This window comes from Trachemys scripta, chromosome 1, assembly GCF_013100865.1.
Source record: "Trachemys scripta elegans isolate TJP31775 chromosome 1, CAS_Tse_1.0, whole genome shotgun sequence".
NCBI classification, from domain to species: domain Eukaryota; kingdom Metazoa; phylum Chordata; order Testudines; family Emydidae; genus Trachemys; species Trachemys scripta.
Window position 1 is genome coordinate 97,682,019 of NC_048298.1, and position 21,976 is coordinate 97,703,994.

The 21,976-nt window shown below is 41.9% G+C and overlaps 1 protein-coding gene across 1 annotated transcript; it reads left to right on the forward strand.

Moving 5' to 3' along the window:
- The first annotated feature begins 776 nt into the window (after positions 1-776).
- On the forward strand, positions 777-21,887 carry GLT8D2 (glycosyltransferase 8 domain containing 2). The gene is made up of 10 exons (XM_034778627.1): positions 777-1,233; positions 3,838-3,882; positions 7,798-7,893; positions 9,269-9,437; positions 10,579-10,696; positions 13,263-13,347; positions 15,637-15,749; positions 16,465-16,631; positions 18,213-18,325; positions 21,221-21,887. Exons 2-10 carry the CDS (start codon positions 3,864-3,866, stop codon positions 21,391-21,393), a joined length of 1,053 nt encoding a protein of 350 aa, XP_034634518.1. The 5' UTR covers positions 777-1,233; positions 3,838-3,863; the 3' UTR covers positions 21,394-21,887.
- The last annotated feature ends 89 nt before the right edge of the window (positions 21,888-21,976 follow it).

A 21,976-nucleotide genomic window follows, 5' to 3' on the forward strand; every position in this document is an offset into this window, starting at 1 on the left:
CAGCATATAGTAAGAACTTTGACATTCCAAATTCCCTTTTTGTTCAAACCAAAACCCTATTCCATAATTTCCCCAAGATTTGTGAAGGACAGAATTCAAAATCACAACCCACATTCAGAGCTGAATTTTGTAAATGTCCCCTAGTTTTATAAAGGGACAAACCAACATTGTGGAGGTGAACACTTTTGAAAACATTAGCATGTTTGAAATCCACATTAAATTTTTACATCTTGAGCTTGACTGTAATGGAAACTATGAGAAAACAATATAAAAAAATCTGTAATCCAAAAAATAAAAATAAATTGTTTCTGTTACAGTAGTCCAGTGGCAAAGTATCAGTACTAAAGATTCCAGCAAAATTCCAAGGGTAAAAACCTGGCCCTGTTGAAGTCAATAAGAGTTTTGCCATTAATTTCATGCCGGGGGAGGGGGATGAGAGAGATTTCACCACAAATGTTCAGGCTTTGCTGTTATTGAGATTAGTTACATTTAAAAAGAAAAATAAACTAACCTGCCAATAAGGATGCTAAGAAAAAAGCCAGCCTAATAATCTTTAATCCACAGCGATTGTTAAAGACACATGTCATGCTGTCCTTAATTGTGAGTATTTTCTAAGAATTAATATACTTATTGATGTCATATTAGTGTTCACAGTAGTCATGTAGTATGTTAATACATTGGATTTGTGCCCATTCTTCTTACTTGATTCTTGCTTACCAATAGTTACTCTTCATCATTACCAAAAATAACAATTAAATAAAAATGTTACTCGAGACCACGTGATTGTTGAAGTTGCTTCTGGAGGTAGTTGCTTTTTCCCCCATCTGGACTTTTGTTTCCTATGGGATTTATTTGCAATCTACCGGATGAGGATCTGAGGGGAGTTTGCCAGATCTGGGGCTGCATCATTCAACACATCTGGAAGTGGTTTATGGGGCTCTTTCACTACGCCAGTACAGTGTCTGGATTCTGAGCAGCTTCTCAGAGGCAGAAAAAGGAAAGAAAAACCAGCACCGCTCCAAAGTACACTTGAAGGATTTGAAAAAGGATTCCCAATTTAAAAGCATTACTGTGGCCCTTTAAGGCTCATGTACCTAGGATTTCCAAGGGGAGTCATGGGCAAGGCAGTTTTGGCATGAGCGCTTGCAGTTTTGGGTGAGCTAGGAACCAAGTGTTGTCGCCCTGCAATTCTTCTGGAGAAAGAAGCCGTGAGTGCTGTGCTGCGTTTGAAAGGTAAAGACTAATTAAACAGGAAATATCTAAACAGTAATGTCACTGTTTCATATGCAGCTTTCCCTGCTGCCGCCCCTCATTTTGTTATATGATCTGGCAATTGTGTCTAGGGACGTCAGATTCCAGTAATCCGCGTTTAGGAAAACTAGGGGTAAATGTTTGCAGAGTAACAAGTCGAGTTCCTTTCTTTCTTGAAAAGCTACAAAATGCAGATATTAAGAATCTTTTCAAATATTGAACTAAAAGTTTTGTTATATATGAGTCTTTCCAGGTTTGGATTTTAAAGATTAAAAACTTGGAGCGATTTGGACTGTTTTAATTATGTCTGGAGCTAGTGTAGGGTTCTGACAGGCCAGCTGCACATCGCAGTGACTGCAAGTTACATTTACAGTTTGGGACAAATTCTGTAAGATCCTATTGAAATCAATGACAAAACTGCCATTGATTTCACTGAGGCCAGGATTTCACCCCAGGAGTGAGAATTTTGTCCACTTACAAAAATTACTGATTCAAATTTCCAGACTAGAAAGGAAACAATATTTGTGTTCTGTGCACAGGAGAAGATATTTCTAAAGGCAAAGCTCTTCTCTTGACTGATCACCTGATCTACTTACATATGTAAATCAAGGGGGGTCTGTGTATATGGAGAGAGCAGAATATTGGAGTCAAGATAAACAGTGTAGATCTGATAAGAATTTAGCCCTAAGATAACTATTCCCTTACGCTATGTTTTTTAATCTGTCTTTTTCAAACCAGTCGCAATATTTACATGCATACAGACTGTTCTGTTTATGTGTTCTGTTTAGAATTTAACTTGTCAATCAAAATTGGAGACTGACTCGAGATCTTTCCGTAAACTCAGAATTAACCAATAAGACATAACTGTATTTTGTGACTCAGCTTTCAAGAATTCATACCACTCTAGCCTCCTCTCCCTTCTCAATGAATCAAAATGAATTATATTTAAAAATAATAAACATAATATCTGTATCTCCAGGCATGAAAATATGGAAAAAGGGGGTTGAGATGCCAGGAACAGCTACAGTGCTAGAGGGAGAAATGTCACACACGTACATTGTTTTCTTTTTTGCCTGTGGTGCTGCGTAGTTCTTGTTTGTTTTAATTTTTGATATCTTATCTCATGTCTTCAATAACTTGTTTCCTGAAGTTTCAGTTTGCTTTCCTACGTTTACAGGCCTCAGGCGATTGGAATGTAAAAAGAAATTCCCCTTAAACATATTGCTCCAGATTAGGACTGACCCTCCATAGGTGTAGTAGAGGGGCCAGAAGGCGAGCAGTGCTTGGGAGCCTGAGGAATGTGGGCTGGCTAGCATCAAAGGCAGCTCTTATTAGGGGCAGGAGAAAGGCCTTGTGCTCCCTGTACACAACTAATCATCCTTTTTGTTTCCAAATGTGTGCCTAGTGTGGTATTTTATTTTTAAAAAGAACTGTTTACAAGGGATTTTTTTAAAGGCCTATGTCCAGGGAAGAAAAAAAATAAGTAATATTATTTTTTTTAAATGATGCAATATAACATCTGTATGATGAGCCCATCATTAAAATCAGTGGGAGTTGTGACAGGTCTGAATTTGGACCCATAAATTTAAAAATAAATCATAATCTGCTTTTTACTATTAAAGTTTTCTAAACTCGTACCGCTTAAAGTACAAAGGAAAAAGTAATTTGGCTTCTAAAATACAAGGAAATGTGGGATTTTCCCATAAATGTCCATTAAGGGAATTTAATGCTTTCCTCAGAGGCATCTGATCCTGGCCACTTTCAGCGCTTGACTACAATGACAGTTTTAAGGAAACTTCTAGTTGCTCCAGCACTATAGATGATGTGGTTAAAATGCTCGTGGCCAGTCTTCACCAATGTTCTCCCCTTGTTGCTACAACCTGTTGAATTATGCTGTCCCCTGGTTGCTGCCACCAGTGAAATTACACTGATGTTATAGCAGTGGGGGCAGAGTTCCCTACAATTGTCAGTGCAGACACAGCCCAAGACAGAGACAGGATTCTAGGCTAGATAGTTCCTTTGTCTTATTTAGTATGGCAATATCTATGTTGCTGTGTGTTTGATTATAACAAGATCTAGAAATGGCATTATGGTGTTTACATTTGTTGTTCTGCTGTATGGGGAGTCAAAGATAATTTCAATGGATTAAAATACCTACAGATGCATTTTGTAAACACATTGTATATTTGCTTATGTTTTATTTTCTGTTTTACATTAAGAAAAATCTGTGTTATAAAATGTAAGTATTGCTGATATAAGTGACTGTATTGAGTTTATCGAAACATTAATTGTTTCGCTATAGTTATATAGCTTTGAAACTGGTTCATGTATTTAAAACATTTTTGCTTTATAAATTCTGGATTATATAAGGTCATAAATTGTTGCTCAAAACATTGCAAATGTAATATGTTTCCATGAAAAGCTTTGCAAAGTTAGGATCCAATCCTGCTTCCATTCAAGTCAAAGGCAAAACCTACTGGTGCAAAATTGGGCCCATAAAATACTAAAGAAATATTCATCACTGTGTTTATAACTTCTCTCTTTCTCTCTCTCTCTCTCTCTCTCTTTTTTTTTTTTTAACTACAGATTGCAGTTCTTAACCAAAGGAACATATGGCTCTGTTAAGGAAAAGTAAGAAAGATTCAGAACATTTCAATATCAAATTGATTCACATATTTTTTTAAACAGCTAGATAAAGATCATGTAAAAATTTTACAGGAGATTGCATAGGAGGGTTGCATGCTAATTTATTCCTCCAATTCTGCAAAGCACTTAAACCATTCCTAACTTTAAGTTTATGATGAGTAACCCCTTCCCTGCTCAGCAAAGCACTTAAGTGTGTGCTTAACCCCATTGAAGTCAATGGGAATACTCATGTACCTTGTTGTATTAAAGGCTATAATGACAGCATCTAATCCTGATACATGCTTAGCACCTGCAAATTCCATTGAAGTTAATAGGCCAGATTCAGAAATGACATGTATGTTGTATCCACCACGCCAGGTATTAACAAACTTTAACCGAACTTTATTTACAGTGGAAGTCTCTTTTCCAAGCTGTAGCTGCACACCCTGTAACTCTCCCAGCCTCCTCAACTCCTCCCCCCTCCTTTCTGTTTCCTGTCCTTTCAGACTCCCAACAGCCAGTGCTCCCAATTCCAATAATCACATGCAGCATCTAAACACCACAATGTAATGTGGTGTAAATTAGAAGTTAGTAAAAGTGGGTGAGTCTAAACTGTTGTAATTTATATACTGAGTGTCCGGTAATAAATAAATAGAGATATCCCATCTCCTAGAACTGGAAGGGACCTTGAAAGGTCATTAAGTCCAGTCCCCTGCCATCATTAGCAGGACCAAATACTGATTTTGCCCCAGATCCCTAAGTGGCCCCCTCAAGGTTTGAACTCACAACCCTAGGTTTAGCAGGCCAATGCTCAAACCACTGAGCTATCCCTCCTCCCTATAGATCTAAGAGGGAGTAAATTAAACTGTGTGGAAGAGGCTAGTTTAACATACATCTTTCTTACATTTTCCTTTTATGTGTTTTCCTGTTACCTGCCTCTCTTCCAGTCTTCGGTGTGAAAATTATACAAATATAGACTTTCTTATATCTGCTCACCGATGTGTAACTTGCATCATCTTGCACATCACTTCTGAATTTGAATCAATGGAGAAAATCTTGAGAGGTGCCACTCTGTGTTGACCTGATTGACACTGAGAACAGTGAGGCTGTAGAATGGCTTCTCATCAGGTTCACAGTTAGGTCCGTTGGAGTTATAGAAACTCTTGCATGTAAGCACTTCCACCTCCTCCTATACCCGTTTGCAGATCCTGATCCTTCTGCCTTCCTCATGGAGGAGCCATGGAAGCTACTGCAGTGCTGAGGCAATATTAAACCGTATGAAGCACTATGTAAGAGCAATCCAGGGACTGGGGCTCACTCTGAGCCCTCCAAAAAGTGGATGGTTGGGAGTTTGAAGGGGCTATGCTAGCTCCCAAATTCCAGTTTTCTTGAAACATGGAGACCCTCAATGTGGATGAGTCCTTCGCTTTCTTGGCTAACAGCTCTGTTGTGATGCTATCAGTTGGTTCCATAGACCGCTTGCTTCCCTTGTTGTCAGTCAGCTGGGAAGTATCTGCTCTCCATCTCCCATGCAGGAACATCTTGAGAGGCACTGCCTCCCACTTGACATCACTTATCAATATAGCAGAGGGGATGGAGTCTTGGAATTCTGCCTCTGGGGGAATGGATGGATCTTTTTGGGTATGGAGCTGCTCCGTGGCCACTATTGAGAAGGAGGGTTCCATACTCAAGACATGATTAATGCCTTTGGGTACTGAGTTTTATCTTTCCTGCAGAACTCTGGTGGATTTTATGCCTTCTCAGCGCCCAGGGCCGGCTCCAGGGTTTTGGCCGCCCCAAGCAGCCAAAACAAAAAAAAAAAGCCGCGATTGCGATCTGCTGCAGCAATTCGGCGGGAGGTCCTTCGCTCCGAGCAGGAGTGAGGGACCATCCACCGAATTGCCGCCGAACAGCTGGACCTGCTGCCCCTCTCCGAAGTGGCCGCCCCAAGCACCTGCTTGGTAAGCTGGTGCCTGGAGCCGGCCCTGTCAGCACCACAGTTAGGATTTGGCCCAATGCGATTCAGGGTTCTCAATACCTCTCAGGATCAGGCTAAAGTGAGTCAGACTATGCCCTCACTAGCTCCATGCAACCCCACTGAAGTCAATGGGTGAGATCCTCAGCTGGTGTAAACAAGCATAGCTCCACTGACATTCTTGATCTATGCTAATTTAACCCAGCTGACGATCTTGCTCAAAAGATTTGTACAGGTGTAACTGAGGGCGGAATTCTGCGTTCTATGTTTTTTGTATATTTTGCCCATTCTGAGAACATTTATAATGCTACATAACTAACAAAATAGAATTGAAGATGACATTCGGCAAGTTCATTGATGATGATGATGCTTATTTACCCTTAGCGTTTCCAGTAACATCCTACTCAGTCAGGGGTGATTTATGTTAGATTGCTTAAGCATTCAGTCCAAGGCAGACTCTGGTAGAAGCTGAAAAATCCAAATATACAGTAAGGCATTTGCTTTTCACATGCTTTGATTTTGCTAAGTAAAGTACTTGAATCAAAATATTTATACCTTTGCAAATATTTTGGAACATGCAGTTTCTGTGGCATGCCGAGTTTATTTTTGTAATGCTTTTAGAGTTATCCTTAAATAGACCTTGAATAGCTGAACTATTTCATTGAAATGATCTAAAATGCTTCACTGTTTGAAGGTCTACCCAAAGGGGTTTGGGGTAAAGGAAAGGGACAGGTAGGGTTAATTCTGAAATCCTATGGCAATTGGAGGACCACAGGGTAGCCAGAAAAAAAGTTCCAAAATCACTTTATGTCTTTTTATACGTCTCTTACACATTTTAAAATCAGTACATTCAATTATACAAATAAAGAAAAACCATGCACTTCTTCATTACCCTCTAGATATGTGTATTAGACTTCCAAGTGACCTCAGAATCATATTCTCTTCCTCATCCTTCCACTTTCATCCCCCTCCCTGTGTGGTCAGTTCCTCCTTAGCTTAGGACCTAATTCTGCAAAGAGTTATTACTGAATGTAGTGCTTATTACCACATATACCCCAGGCTGCATTACCTTTTCCAAGCAATGTCCGCTGGGGATAGGGTGACCAGATGTCCCGATTTTATAGGGAGAGTCCCGATTTTGGGGGCTTTTTCTTATATAGGCACCTAAAGTCCCCCACCCCCTGTCCTGATTTTTTACACTTGCTATCTGGTCACCCTAGCTGGGGATGATGGACAGCACCCTGTCCCCCGCCTGCCTGCTGCTCCCTCTGCCCACCTAGTCCCACCCATGTTTGGGCCATAAAGAGCATTTTTTGAGGGGTAGAAGAACTGTGAGGTCAGTATCACAAAGGTGGCTGAACCACTATTCTGTGTGGGATAGAGGATGCTCATAATGGTATGAAGTATATAATACCCCACTTTGGGGATGGAAACAGTTTGCAGCATCACTATAGAAAGTGTGCATAAGACCAATCCCCACCAAGCTTGTATCTTGCTGTCTGTAACTATGATGAAAATGGATTTGTCTCAAATACAAAATCAGATAAGGAGAAAATGGGGATAGAACCTATGGCTGCCAACCATTTTCAACAGGTAATTTTCCTAGGGTAAGCAGCCCTTGAATAATAGGCTTAATGATTTAACAGTTTTCCTATTTTGGAAATTCTTGCAAGCAGAACATCCTTGAAAACTAAAACATCTGGAAAGAGCTGACCACAGATTTCTGATTATACTGGACACGGGCTACAGTGCGAATTTCTAAATAAATCTTACAAGCAGTTTCTGTTTTTAATTCGGTCAAATAGCAAGTGAGATGAGATTTTCAAAACAAATACAGGAATACAGTAAATGGCAAATATGTAGCTGGTAAAATAAAAATACAGGTATTTGAACAATTAGCATTAGTTTTTATATTAACTTTTAACCAGTTGTCCTCTTTATTTCAGTTAATCAGATCTTATTATTCCTACTTCTTTTGACCATCTGTGTCATTCTGTATAATAAAGTTCACAAGGTGCCATCTACATTAAATAATGAAACAAGTAAGTAGCTCATTATTTTATTCTGTTCAGATTTCACAGTAACTGAGCACTGGTTTCTGTTCCTGCTGTAGGATAAATAGGAATTTATAACAGAATCACTTGTGTTATTTTGATGTAATCTAGGACACAGAACTTTTCATTTCTAGATCAGCTGATTTGAATAATACCAGGTCAGTAGTGGCTAAGAATCTCCATTGTGATTCAGGGCCTGATCCAACTCTCCTTGAGGCCAATGAGAATTCTTCCGTTGACATCAATGGGAGCTGGGTCACAGTCTCAATTTTTTGCAGAGCCTAACAGAGAAGTCAATTGGTAACAACCATGAGGATGTGTTTTAATGATGGGAATCTGCCTGCTTTGGAATACACTGAGACCACTAGTTCATTTCCAACAGGCCATCAAACAGAGGCAGCAGATAATAGCCAACCTGAGCCAGCCAACCACTGACTAAAGACTTGTCTACACCAGAAAGTTTTTCTGCTTTAACTGTACTGGGTGCAATTATACTGGTGTAAAATGTAGGGAATAAACTGTACCAGTATAAGCCACTTTTATATGGCATAACTGCTTTCACACTAGGGATTTTACCAGTATAACTATGTTGATTTATAAAATCCCACTCGTAAATGACATAGTTACACCAGTAAAACTTTTAAGTGCAGATCAGACGTTAGGGGTGAAAGACTTCATATCGTAGTCCAGGTCTAAACTACAGACTTCTGCTGGCATAAGTCAGGGTGTGAAGAGGTGTGATTCTTGAGCAGTGTTTCTCAAACTGGGGTCTCTGCTTGTGTAGGGAAAGTCCCTGGCGGGCCGCCCCTGCACTGCTCCCAGCAGCTCCCATTGGCCCGGAGCAGCGAACCACGGCCAGTGAGAGCCGCGATCAGACAGACATGCGGATGGGGCAGGTAAACAAACCGGCCCGGCCCGCCAGGGGCTTTCCCTACACAAGCGGCGACCCCAGTTTGAGAAACACTGTTCTTGAGCAACATAGGTGTGTTGGCAGAAGCCCCTAGTGTGGACACAGTTATATTGGGAAAACCGTGTTTTTAGAAGTATAGCTTGTTTAACTGGTGGGAGGTGATTATAGTGTACAAAGCACAGCTGCATCCACACAAGGAGAGCTTTGACGGTGTAGTATATTCCTACATCAATAAAGCACTTCTAGTGAAGACTTAGTCCTAGTATTTATTTTGGTATTTATGTGCACTAGTGTCAGTACTGTTAATCGTGTTCCCCAGCTCTTCACCCCTTAGCAGCTTCCTGAACATTGTAACACTTTTGCTCTGTTTCTAGTTTATACAATTCAGAGACTAGGTCTGTTATAAAATGGTGCTGAATTCTGTACCCTAATTTGGGTTTTTGCTATATGCAGTTGATTTGGAGAGTCCTGAGGAAATGGAAGAAGAAATTCCAGTGGTGATATGTGCTGCTGCGGGTAGAATGGGTGCAACGGTAGCAGCAATCAGTAGCATCTACAGCAACACCGATGCTAATGTTTTGTTCTACATAGTTGGCCTAAAGAACACAATTCCACATATCAGGTAATAGTATTTACCAAAAATTATTCATTCTGCTGCTTAGTTAGGGCGGGCCGGATTGTTACTGGGCTTTGCATTGGTGCACAGGGATTGGAGGAGGTCCCAGGGAGTCATTCCTCCCCGTCCTGTGCAAAGGCCATCACAGTCACAGATCCTGCAGTCCCCTGGGTACAGGGATTGCTGCCTGCTAGGGGCACCAGCCACCCCAGAAGGGGACTAATCTAAGCCAGATGATGGCCACAGCCCTGCACCAACCAGCGGCGGAAGGGAGGCCATGCTGCAAGATGGTACAGTGTGTGTGTTTCTCCTGCACAATCCTTCCTGAAGCTGCCTCTGGGAAAACGTGGCTTTGCACTGCTCCATAATTCAGGGCTGTGCCTTCAACTTCAGAGGAGAAGAACAGATAGAGTGGGGCTAACATAGAAAAAAGGAGAGGTAAAGGTTATAAATATGGGGTTCAACCATGGTCATACAAAATTGTAGATATTGTTTAAAGTGGGGTGAGTTGAACCCAGGTGCAGACCACGGAGGAATGAGTCCATCAATGTAGGGACCATCTCAATGAAGAAACAAACTCATTCAGGAGTCTCTCTCTTTAGCATATTTATATAGCCTTCATTACTTTAGTTTCTTTACAATCTTTAATGTATTTGTGCTCCCAACATATCTGTGAGATAGAAAAGCACTGTTAACACCATTTTACACATAAGTAACTGAGATCCAGAGCCTCAAAAGTATTTGGGCTTCTAACTTCCTTTGAAATCAATGGAAGATAGGATTCTAAGTACCTTGGAGGAACTGGTCCACATAGAATAAGTGACTTGCTCAGGATGACACAGAAAGTCTGTAGTGGAGCAGGGATTCGAACCCAGGTCTAGTAAGATCATTAAAAGGTGCAAATACCTGTCAAAATGAGGCTCAAGAAGAGAATCTCCTATAGAGCTGGTCAAAAAATGGAGTAAAAAGTTGTGAAAAAAATTATTAAAAAATGTATTTTTTTTCATTGAAAGTTTTTTGTGTTTTGTTTTAAAACCAGTAGTCTTAAATATAGCCAGGGCATGTGCCATTAAGCACTTTGACGTTTCATACTGATGGTCTCTGTGGTTTTCTGTAACACACTTTTATCATTTCTCTTTCATCTCAGAAAATGGATTGAAAATTCCAAACTGAAAGAAATAAAGTATAAAACTGTGGAGTTCAACCCTATGGTACTAAAAGGAAAAATAAGACCAGATGCATCACGCCCTGAGTTACTCCAGCCTGTGAGTAAGCAAATACCATATATCACCAAAACAGAGCTGTCATAGTCTCCAAGATTTTAATGCACATTGAAGACTTCAAATCTCCTCTGTGCTCTGCTCCTTCGTACAGAACCACTGGGGTATTAGAGGAGCCATACCAATTGGTAATAACGTTGGATGGTTTTCTTATTAGACTAGCACACCTCCTGTGGCAAGTGCTTCTACTCCACATTGTTGCTCTTTTGCTCTATCTCCTGAGGTACAACTCCCTTTATATGTTGTAGGAGATCCTTCCAGGTGGATGACCTGACTTGATTAAACCCTGGTCTGACCTGGTTAAATCTAGGCCAGGCCATATACTTGGGCTAGCCAGTGGAGAGACCAAACTTAACTAGCACTTTAGAGAGCCATAAAAATAACACTTCTGTAGAGATGTGATCAGAATAATTAGTGTTACTGCCTTGCCCGCCAAGACTGTAACTCCTAACAGATTACATTTTTTTCTTACACATCACTCAGGCCTTGGCCACACTGGCGCTGTACAGCGCTGCAACTTGCTGCGCTCAGGGGTGTGAAAACGCCCCCCCCCCGAGCGCAGCGAGTGCAGCGCTGTAAAGCGCCAGTGTAATCAGCGCTGCACGCTCGCTCGCTCACAGCACTGCAAGCTACTCCCCTCGGAGCGGCAGCGCTGTGAATTGCCAAGTGTAGCCAAGGCCTCAGAAAAGGAACCAACGACTAAATGTTGAGACATCACTCATAGAGAGGAGATCGTTGCAGCAATGTCCCCGCTAATTTGCCCATCTTCCTGCATGGGACGTTATCTGTTTGAGAGCTTAACCCTGGGGTTTATTATTATAACTTTAAGAACTTAAACTCAGCTGCAACCCTGAGCTGACTGTGTTCTGCCCTCCCAGCGTAATTTAGAGCCTGAAGGCTACTCTAAATTACACCAGCTGCCTACAACTGCTATTGACTGATGTGAAAGACAAGGACTGCTAAAATGCAAGGATGCTGCAAACGTGTCCCCTTTCTAGGGTTGCCAACTCTCCAGGATTGTCCTGGAGTCTCCAGGAATTAAAGATTCATTTTCAATTAAAGATTATGTCGTGTGAAGAAACCTCCAGGAATACATCCAGCCAAAATTGGCAACCCTCGCTGCGCTCTTTCCCTCTGCAATGCCCCCTGCTCCTGCAGAAGGAACTGTGTGTAGTGTAGGATTTGCTATGCCAAGCCTATGCCACTGGAGGTGTCCCTTATGCTGGGGTGATTCTCCTGTGCCTAGGTATGCTGCCTTTAGGAAGGCTTTGTACTGAGAGTGCTGTGAAAAGCTGCACTGCAGTGGAAGATCTGGGTAGCATTGCCAGGTGTCTGGTTTTCGACCAGAACACCCGGTCAAAAAGGGACCCTGGTGGCTCTGATCGGCACCGCCGACCAGGGCGTTAAAACTCTGGTTGGTGGCACACCAGGAGCCCAGGGCTAAGGCAGGCTTCCTTGGAGCCATGGTAAGCGCTGCCGGGACCACCTCTGCACCCCAACCCCCTGCCCCCAGCCCAGAGTCCCCTCCTGCACCCAGATCCCTCATCCCCGGCCCCACCCCAGTGCCTGCACCCCCAGCCGGAGCCCTCACCCCCTCCCACACACACACCCCGCACCCCAACCCCTTGCTCCAGCCCAGAGCCCCTTCCTGCACCAAGCCCCTCATCCCCGGCCCAACCCCCAGCCAGAGTCCACACTCCCTCCCGCACTCTGAACCCCTCAGCCCAGCCTGGAGCCCCCTCCTGCACCCCAAACCCCTCATCCCCAGCCCCACCCCAGAGCCTGCACCCCCAGCTGCAGTCATCACCACCTCCCGCACCCCAACCTCCTGCCCCAGCCCAGTGAAAGTGAGTGAGGGTGGGGAAGAGTGAGCGACGGACGGAGGGGGGATGGAGCGAGCGGGGTTGGGACCTCAAAGAAGTCATGGGGCATGAGCGGGGCCTCAGAGAAGAAGTGGGGTAGGGGCGTTTGGTTTTGTGTCATTAGAAAGTTGGCAACCCTAGATCTGGGCCATTGTGAATAAATACTGACCACCGGGCCTATTACATTTTTAAAGTTAAAGTGGCAGGATAAATCTCTGAATGTAAACATCCAAGCAGACTGAGTCTAATTCCGGGAGAAAGGTGATCTCCTGGGACTTCTCTAACATTATCTTGTGGCATTGTGGGTCAGATGCATGCATGTTGTGTCAGCATTGACTTCATCTGAGTTATACCAAGGAGGAATATGGACCCCATGTGCTTTAGAATAATCCCAACATTTGACAGAGAATCTACAGTTAATATTTACAAAGTTTTTGGGAGAAAGCCTGGCCCCTCTGAAGTCATTGGGAGGAATTTCCCATTGACTTCAGTGGGGCCAGCATGACATTGTCTTAAAAGAAAATATGGAGGCAAGTTTAAAATTGTGGCAATCAGTAAATGGTAGTTGGATAATGTACAGTGATGAGAGGACTAAGTCACGTTTGAATCCTGAAAAAGACATTCAAGATGACTGCGTTAAGCCACTGTGCCACTTACAGTCTGTCATTTTGATTGTTTTTTATTAACAGCTGAACTTCGTTCGATATTATCTCCCCCTGCTTATCCACAAACATGAGAAAGTCATATATTTGGATGATGATGTGATTGTGCAAGGTAAGCTGTCATCCAAAAATTCTTGGAACGTAGCAGAAGTTTGCAGCAGGAAGTTCAACTGCTTTATTGCTCACCAGGAAAGATGAGCTCTATTTAAAATGGAGGATGTGGCCTGGAGTATACTACACTTATGACAGCTTCACACTCACCCTTACATAGTATTTAACAAAGGAAAATCAAAGGGACAATTTCTACTTTTGGATGTTTGATCCTGATCATAGGTGTGTGGGTGACATTCAGTGTTTATTGCATCTGATCAGTTGCTGTGCATGAGTATCCAAGGCAATTCCAATAAGCGTGGTTTCACAAGAACAGGCAGCAATACTCCTCTCTAAACAGGACTTGACGTTTCCTATTTTGTTTGGTCAATGTGAAGCTGACCTTGACTCCCCACAAATGCTAGCATCCTTATCCCAAATAACTGCTTATTCTTGAGAGAGAAGAATTTACTCAAATCAGGTTGTAAAAGACCCTAGATCCTGTTGTTCTGAGCACCCTCAATTCCTATTTATATCTATGGGAGCTAAGGGCACTCAGCACCTCACAGAATCAGGCTTATTGATATTAATATCTTATGGTTAATAAAGACAAATCAGAAAACAATTCAAGTGCTGGAAAATCCCTCCATGCCCATACAGCAAAAGCTAAGTAGAGGCACAGTTATCTTTTCAGATGGATTTCTCAGTCTGTTCATTCCTTTCTTTGCCACTTTCTCTGTTCTTTCTTTCTGCTAGTGTTGATGTCTTCTCTTGCTTTATCATTTTTTCCCCTTCAGCATTCTTCCACATCTCTGTTATTTTGATAGCACCTTTCATCCAAGGATCTCAGAAGCACTTTGCAAATGTTAATTAATTAAGCCTTATGAAACCCTTATGCAGTAGGGTGTCCAAGGACATTGGGTCAAGTTAATCCCTGGAGTAACTCCTTTGAAGTCAGTGGAATTACAACAGCAAAGAGTTTGGTTCATTTAGTTTTCAACAGCTTTTCTGCAGTTTTTCTTGCCTTCAGATGTAGATTTCAGAGCAGCAATACTTAAAAGGGTACTGTTGACCACTTTTTAAAGTTGGATTAGTTTTCTTTGCCTTCCCTTCACTTTCAATAAGCTTGATAATGCAATTTCTTCCACATTATACTATCTGGGGAAAAAATAGATTCCCCCCTCACTTACATACACCTTTCCAATGGAGTCAAAATCTCTGCCTTTTTTTTATCATCAATGATGTTAGCAGGAATATTAAACACCGTGGAACAAATTCTGAAGTCTTTGCCTAGTCAAATCTCCCTTTGAAATGAATAGGAGTTTTGCAGAGGAAACACTGAACATGGATTTCAGGATTTAGCTCTATGGAAAGAGTATTTGTTAGCTAAGCGCTTTCTGCAAAGCAACAAGAGGTGCACACACTGAATTTTGGTGTGTCACACCAAAAACACTGCTTTTGATTTTCTTGTTGTTTTGTTTTACATCTCACAAAACAGAAGCTGTTTAGAATCTAGAGGAAATTCCTTCCCAGATCATAACAATTTTAAGGTAGGTCAATTTTGAACCATAAATAGGTTAACAGTGTCCCTTTAATTCAAACACTGTACCATTGTGGGACATTAATCCTATTTCAGGTTTTCAAACAAATTGGTGAGTTGCCCCTACAAGATGATGTAGTTCCTGCTCATTTCCAGGATTTGTATTACCTCATGCTAATATTGCTTTATTTGGGTTTCCTAGCAAATGAAAACAGAATTATTTCATCATTAATATAGCCAGGAGCACTGTGAACATTTTAGCTGCTGGTGTTAGCCTATGAATATTATGAGCCCACTTTTCAAACAGCGAGGCCTAGTATCTTAATAAGATATAGCGAAATAATGCCCTAAGGAGAAAATCTGCTCCCCTGAACAAAAACCCAGGTAAAAGGGCATTGTGCAGGGGACCAAAGTGGGATGTAAGGGGAAGGGGACACAGTCCCCCATCCAGAGGCAAGGTACAGACATGCACATCTATGCAACCAGGCTACAGCTCATGTCTCATGTTTGGACCTGCAAATCAGCATATAGGCACATAAAGTATAGATGAATACATGCAAACATAGGATTTTGACTTCCAGTTATGGGACCCATGTTTGAAACCAATGTCCATAGAGCAAAATTCTGCCTTCCTTACGTCCAGGCCATCCCTTGAAATTGGTAGGGTTGTACCAGTGTAACGGAGAACAGAGATTGTCCTAAACAGTCTGAAAGACAGATTCATGGCAACGAAACAAACCCATTCTTAAACTCCCAATTCTGTATTCTCAGGTGACATCCAGGAACTGTATGACACAAAGCTAGCTCCAGGCCATGCTGCAGCTTTTTCAGACGACTGTGATTTGCCTTCTACTCATGAAATGGTGAGAAGTGTAGGAATGCAGGTAAGATGTTAGTTTTAAATTCAGATTGTTGATGGATTTTTATGTACAGATTTAACATGATTTTCTTCATCCCCAAATGAAAGTTTTCTCAGGGTAAAGTATAGTATTAGGATTTAGGTACATAGTTTAGTAAGGGGAATTGTTTCCTGTAATCATCTCAAGATGTGCTGTCTCCTGATTCTTTTGCAGTATGTTTTGTATTTTACTAAACTCTTCTTGTTTCGGTAGGTCACTTGTGCAACATATTTAGAAAAGAGTATTGATAGGATTGATATTAGACTTTCTGATAACTGAGAGGGAGTGAGGGTTGAACTTGGTGGGCTGCTCAAAATATATTGTTTGAAAACCAAATCCGGAGTGGTACGGAGCATCTGCAACTGCCATTAAAGTCCAGTAGCCTTACGATAACCACACTGGTTTTACGCTAGATCACCTACAGTAAGGTGAAGAGGAGTGGGCCAAAAGACAAAGCCCTGTAGGATTCCCATGGAAATATCGCTAACACATAATGATTAGAATATCCTGTCCTTTAGCCTTGTGCCTCACACTGAAGTCAAGGCAGGTAATAATAATCTAGAAATCCAGTTCTCAGAGCTTATTGTTCAATGCCTATGTATTCTGCATGTGCATGAGGTAGATACAGCTGCATCTAAACATATCTAGACATAAATTAGATTTACAGTAGACATCTATATATAATTTTCCTTCTTTCTAGAACACATACATGGGATATCTGGACTACCGGAAGCAAACAATTAGAGATCTTGGCATCAGCCCCAGTACCTGTTCCTTTAATCCTGGTGTAATTGTGGCTAATATGACAGAATGGAAGCACCAGCGGATTACAAAGCAATTAGAAAAATGGATGCAAAGAAATGTAGAGTATGTACAGATATCGAAGTCTTCACTTTATCCTGACTGAATGTGCTGTTTAAAATTGAATTTTCTGTTCATTTTTCAAAGGTCCATTACTTAAGATGTGCTTCCCTTCACAGATCGTAATGCAAAATAGCTGTTTGTTGCACAATTTCCACCTGTTCTAATCCAGCTGCAGTCACGAACAACAGAAAGTGACCACTTGGGACTCTGCAGTCTTGCGCTGACTCAGCAAGCCAGGCCTAATCCTGAGAGGTGCTGAGCACATGCAGTTTTCATTGTGGGTGATCAGCCCCATTCAGGATCAGGCTGTTTATGGGCAGAGCTGATCTCTCCTTCTTGCAGTGGGATCAGGGTGGAAAGAAACTCTCTGCTCTCGCTTGGGGCACTATAAGCTGCAATGTCAGCAATACTGGAAAGGGGGCACGTTTTTTACATAACCCAAGAACCATTTCTTAAACACCAACAAAAAACCCATTTTTTTTCCTAAAAAGATAAGCCATAATTTACATAAACCGCTGAAAATCAGAAAAAGACCCAACCCCAAGAAGCTGTAAAAGTGGCAACTTTTCTATGAGAAGTCGTGGGGGTCGGGGACTTTATGGCATTGTCTTTAAAAAACAATGTATGGTCAATGACATGAGTCTATTCACAAAGTAGTTGTGGTATCAATCCATTGTCAGCGTGTGTTGGTAACTTGAATATCATCTGCTGTACTCTGCACAGGGTAAGTCAAACTGCAGTAAAGCAGAGCTGAAATGAAAATGGATCATACTGTTGGTCACTTGTCAGTTTTCTGCTACCCTGGGAAAGCAAATGAGAGCTGGGGAAGGAAGCACACAGATCTAGGGGAGGAAGAATAATATCCCAGGACCAACAGCTACAACTGCATTGCATATGAACGGAAGAGGAATGCAGACAGCAGCCTTCCCCAGTTCCCTCATTTGGCCTAGCACTTGATTTTATTTCTTTTTAATGCTTAGAAGAATACCCATGAACACTACAGCAAATTGCTGCAAAGATATAACAAAGGGATTTTACATCTTAAAGTGCACACACATTCTCTGTACCTGGAGTTTGAGCCCACAATAAAAACAACTCTTCCCGGTCTCATGTGGACTGCCTTTTGCATCTGTAAATTCTATGCCAGTCCTTTAGACTTTAGGCACTTCCGAACAGGGGTTGGCTTCATTTTAGGTCAGGTTCTGCCACGCTCCGACTGAGTAGCCCCTCATTCTGAGAGGAATCCCAATGATTTCTTTTCTGCCACCATGAGGCGTCCCATTGATTTTGCTGGGACTACTTACAGAGTAAGGTACTACTCAGCATGAGTAAGAGTGGTAGACTTTGGCAAGATTTCTCGTACAGCACCAAACATTGTCCACAATTAGAAGGAAAAAAACCCTATAAGTGTTGGAATGCCAGTAAAAAGGTGCATATTTAAAATTAGGTAAAGAAGTAGCGTTTGTCTATACAAAGCAGATTTTAATAGTAAATTAGCCAGAGCATTAGTATTTATTGCTTTTGCCTTCTGGTTTTGTAGTAAAGTTCCTTTTCATTTCAGGACTCTTTTTTGCCTTTTCACAGAGAAAACCTCTACAGCAGCACCCTTGGGGGAGGTGTGGCCACCTCTCCAATGCTCATTGTATTCCATGGAAAATATTCTACTATTAATCCCTTGTGGCATGTCCGACATCTTGGTAAGTATGTTTCATTTCAAAACACTCTGGGCTGGAACAAAATACAGATAAGATTTAAGGACCCTATGGATGATTTTGCTCATCCTCAGTACATTACCTTATGCCTCAGATCCCACGTCACTGCTCTACACTCATTCCCCTTCCTTCCAGATTCAAAATTAGCCCTTTATCACTTTCCTTGTCCTACTACAGCTGTTTACTTGAAGCTGATCCTCCCTCCCAGTCTTCAAATTAACCACATTCCTGGAAGATATGCTTTAACCACCAAAGTTATTGGGCTCAATATGGGGTGAAATGTAACAACCAATGACATGCAGGAGGTCAGGCTAGGTGATCTGATGAGTCCTTCTGGTTTTAAACTCTACGAAACCAGGGGCTGAGAAGCAGTTGCAGGCTAAATCACTGATAACAGCCCTTGGGCTGGGGTTAAAGGCGGGATAGCTATTTTACACAGAGCTAGCTAGATCATATTGGCCTATATACTATGATACAAATGTATAAAAGGAAAGTATTCCATACTGGAAAATGAGACCTCACTGAAGGGGTGGCTGAAACTGGCTCTGGCCTGGTCCAAAACTCTGGTGCACACTGAGCATGAAGACAGCCAGAGAACATAGGAAACTTCATGTTTGGATCAGATGGGATCTACCCACAGTAAGGTGCAAAACCAGTCTATTAAAAATAACCCTTAAGAGAAGGGTCTTTAGTTTAACTTTCCAAAATTGCACTAAAGATGTATTTTTGAGACTGGTAGTTCACCTAGGAATGAAAAAATAGGACAGGGGAATACTGGAATGAGAGAAATATTTAGCAGTTAAGGTTACTAATTGATTTATGATAAATTCCTCCTTCCAGAAGAAAGGTGTAAGAGTGCATGGCTGTCTCTCCCTGTCAGTCTCAGAAGGAGGCCATGGCCCCTTTCTGTCTTATTCTGAAAAAGGGGGAGGAATTAGCTGTTTCTGGGGCTCAAGCCCTCCAGCAAGACGGGGCAGGGAATAGTTTAGTGTCCTAGCTCTGGCAGATGGTTGGCTAACACAGGCCTCTTGGCCTATGGTGTGGTGGCAGGGGGTAGTGGGACACGGCCCATCCAACTCTACCATGTCCCAGACCAGGCTCCTAACAGTGGTGGAGTTTTCTGCCATTGAGTCAGCGGGGAATCCATTTGCAACACGCCGACCTGGGCTCAGGCAGCAATGCAGCTGGACTAGAGTCGGCTGTCCCTGGGCTACTTCCTACCCTCCCTTTGGGGTGTACCTGAATCCCGGGATTGTCCGCTGTCTCCCCGGGATACACAGCCAGCAGTGGCGTGCCTAGCAGCTCTAGTGAGTCTTTGGGACAGCAGCGGCCTTCTGTGGGCTCCCGTTCCAGCAGCGGGTTGTAAGTGTCCGTCTCCCTCGGTAGCTCCAGCTCAACTGAGCTGCAGAGCCCATCTTTTGTACTTCCTGTCTTGCCCATCTGTTTCCAGCAGGGCAAGCATGGCATTCCTGGCTTCCCCCACCAGGGGGCTGACTGGGAGGCACCACCACCTATCTCTGAGGGAGGCCCTGCCCCCTAACTACAAGGGCAAACATTATATTGAGATGTACTAGTAGGAGTAACACTTGTCTATAACCCTCCACTCCACCATCATCAAAGATTTATTTAGAACAATGCAGGATTTGGGTACCATTCTTTAAAGAGGCACAAACATAGTTGAGTGTGAGCACTATGGGGTAGGGGACCGCCTCTTGTTGTTTGTAAAGCAGCATGTACATTACATCATTTGTAGGGCCCTACCAAATTCACAGTCCATTGTGTTGTAATTGTAGGGGTCTTGACACAAAGTTGTGGTGGGGGTCGCAAGGTTATTGCATGTGTGTGTGGGTGTGGGGGGGTGTTGCGGTACTGCTACCCTTACTTCTGCACTGCTGCTAGCGAGGTGCTGCCTTCAGAGCTGAGCGCCAGGCCAACAGCCACTGCTTTCTGGCCACCAGCTGTCACTCTCCAGCTACCCAGCTCTGAAGGCAGTGCAAAAGTAAGAGTAGCAATACCACGATCCCCCTAAAATAACCTTGTGACCCCCTTGCAATTCCCTTTTGGGTCAGGACCTCCAGTTTGAGAAACACTGGTCTCCCTTGTGAAATCTGTATATTGTGTGCTTTTACCCCATACAAAATCAGATTTCACGGTCCATGACACATTTTTTCATGGCTGTGAATTTGGTAGGGTCCTAATCATTTGTGACTGACCAATACTGGAAATCAGACAGGTCAGTGGTGATAGACTACAGTAATGAAAATTTAAAAAAATAGTTTGAAGAAAGGCTAGAAACTAGGCATATTTAGTGTAAAGAAAAACTAAAAAAAATTCATAATTTTTCTTAAGTATAATACAGACAAGCCTAGAGTGTCACTAATCAAGAACAGAAAAAGTAAGAGGCTTGAATACAGCTGCAAGAGATTTCAAATAAGGCAAATTTTTCCTAGAGAGAGAGAGAGAGAGAGAGAGAACAGAAGCTGCTAGGGTAGGTTGTGCAATTAGCTTCAAGGGACAGAGTCAACATTCACCTGGACAGAAGGCTGATGGTTCAGTTGTGCATAATACAAGGTAGTGGACTAGAATAGGCACCTGAGGTTCCTTATGACTCCATCTATGCTAGGATATTAGAACAGGGTAGTGCGATTATCCAAAATGTGTTAAATAGAACTAAGTATAAGGACAAATGTGAATTAAGTTTATCAACACTCTTTTACAAAATAGCCCATCATGTTTGGTACCAGTAAAAAAGTATACTAATTAGCATATTTTTTCTTTAAATCAGTTTTATTAAAAGTTGTATTTCATTTAATTGCACAGTATCTTCCAATACCGATCTTTACGAAAGCTAGAGATTTATTTCTGTTTAAAACCCCACAGGGTGGAGTCCTGATGCCAGGTATTCAGAGCATTTTCTTCAAGAAGCTAAATTACTTCATTGGAATGGAAGGTATAAACCTTGGGATTACCCTAGTGTTCATAATGACCTATGGGAAAACTGGTTTATCCCTGACCCATCAGGGAAGTTTAAAATGATTCGTCCCAATAGCTGATACTGAAAGACGTCTAAAATGTTTATGCCTTTAAAAATAAATCAGTTTCCAGCAAGATCGTAATGGATTATTCTATTTCTATATCATACTTTGCAATACAGTTTATCTTCTGTGTAATATATGATAACTATTGTGTAAAACTGTATGTGTAACTGATTTTACAAAATTGACCCTAAGTATTTAAGCTTTACCCTAAAAATAAACTTGTGCTGGTATAGGGGGTAATACATACAAACTTCAGATTAGCTTGAGTTTCTAGTAATACTGTGAGATATTAGTTTACTTGATTAAAAACATTTTAAGATGTTTACAAAGATGAAAATCAGGACTAAACAGAATGGGTTTCAATGCAATGTCCTGTATCCTCTAAAGAAGGTTCCAGTTGCTTGCTGAATCTATACCAGCAGTACTTAGTGTTGAGTACAAGATGTTTTAGCTTTTCTAGTCCTGTTTTTTTAAGCAGTATTAAACCAAAATGAAACGAAACATTTCAATAGGTCTAATTTTCAAAACACTACAGTGAAACCATTCAGCAGGTGTTTACATGCATCATAATCAGATCTCATCACTAGTAAGAGGGCAA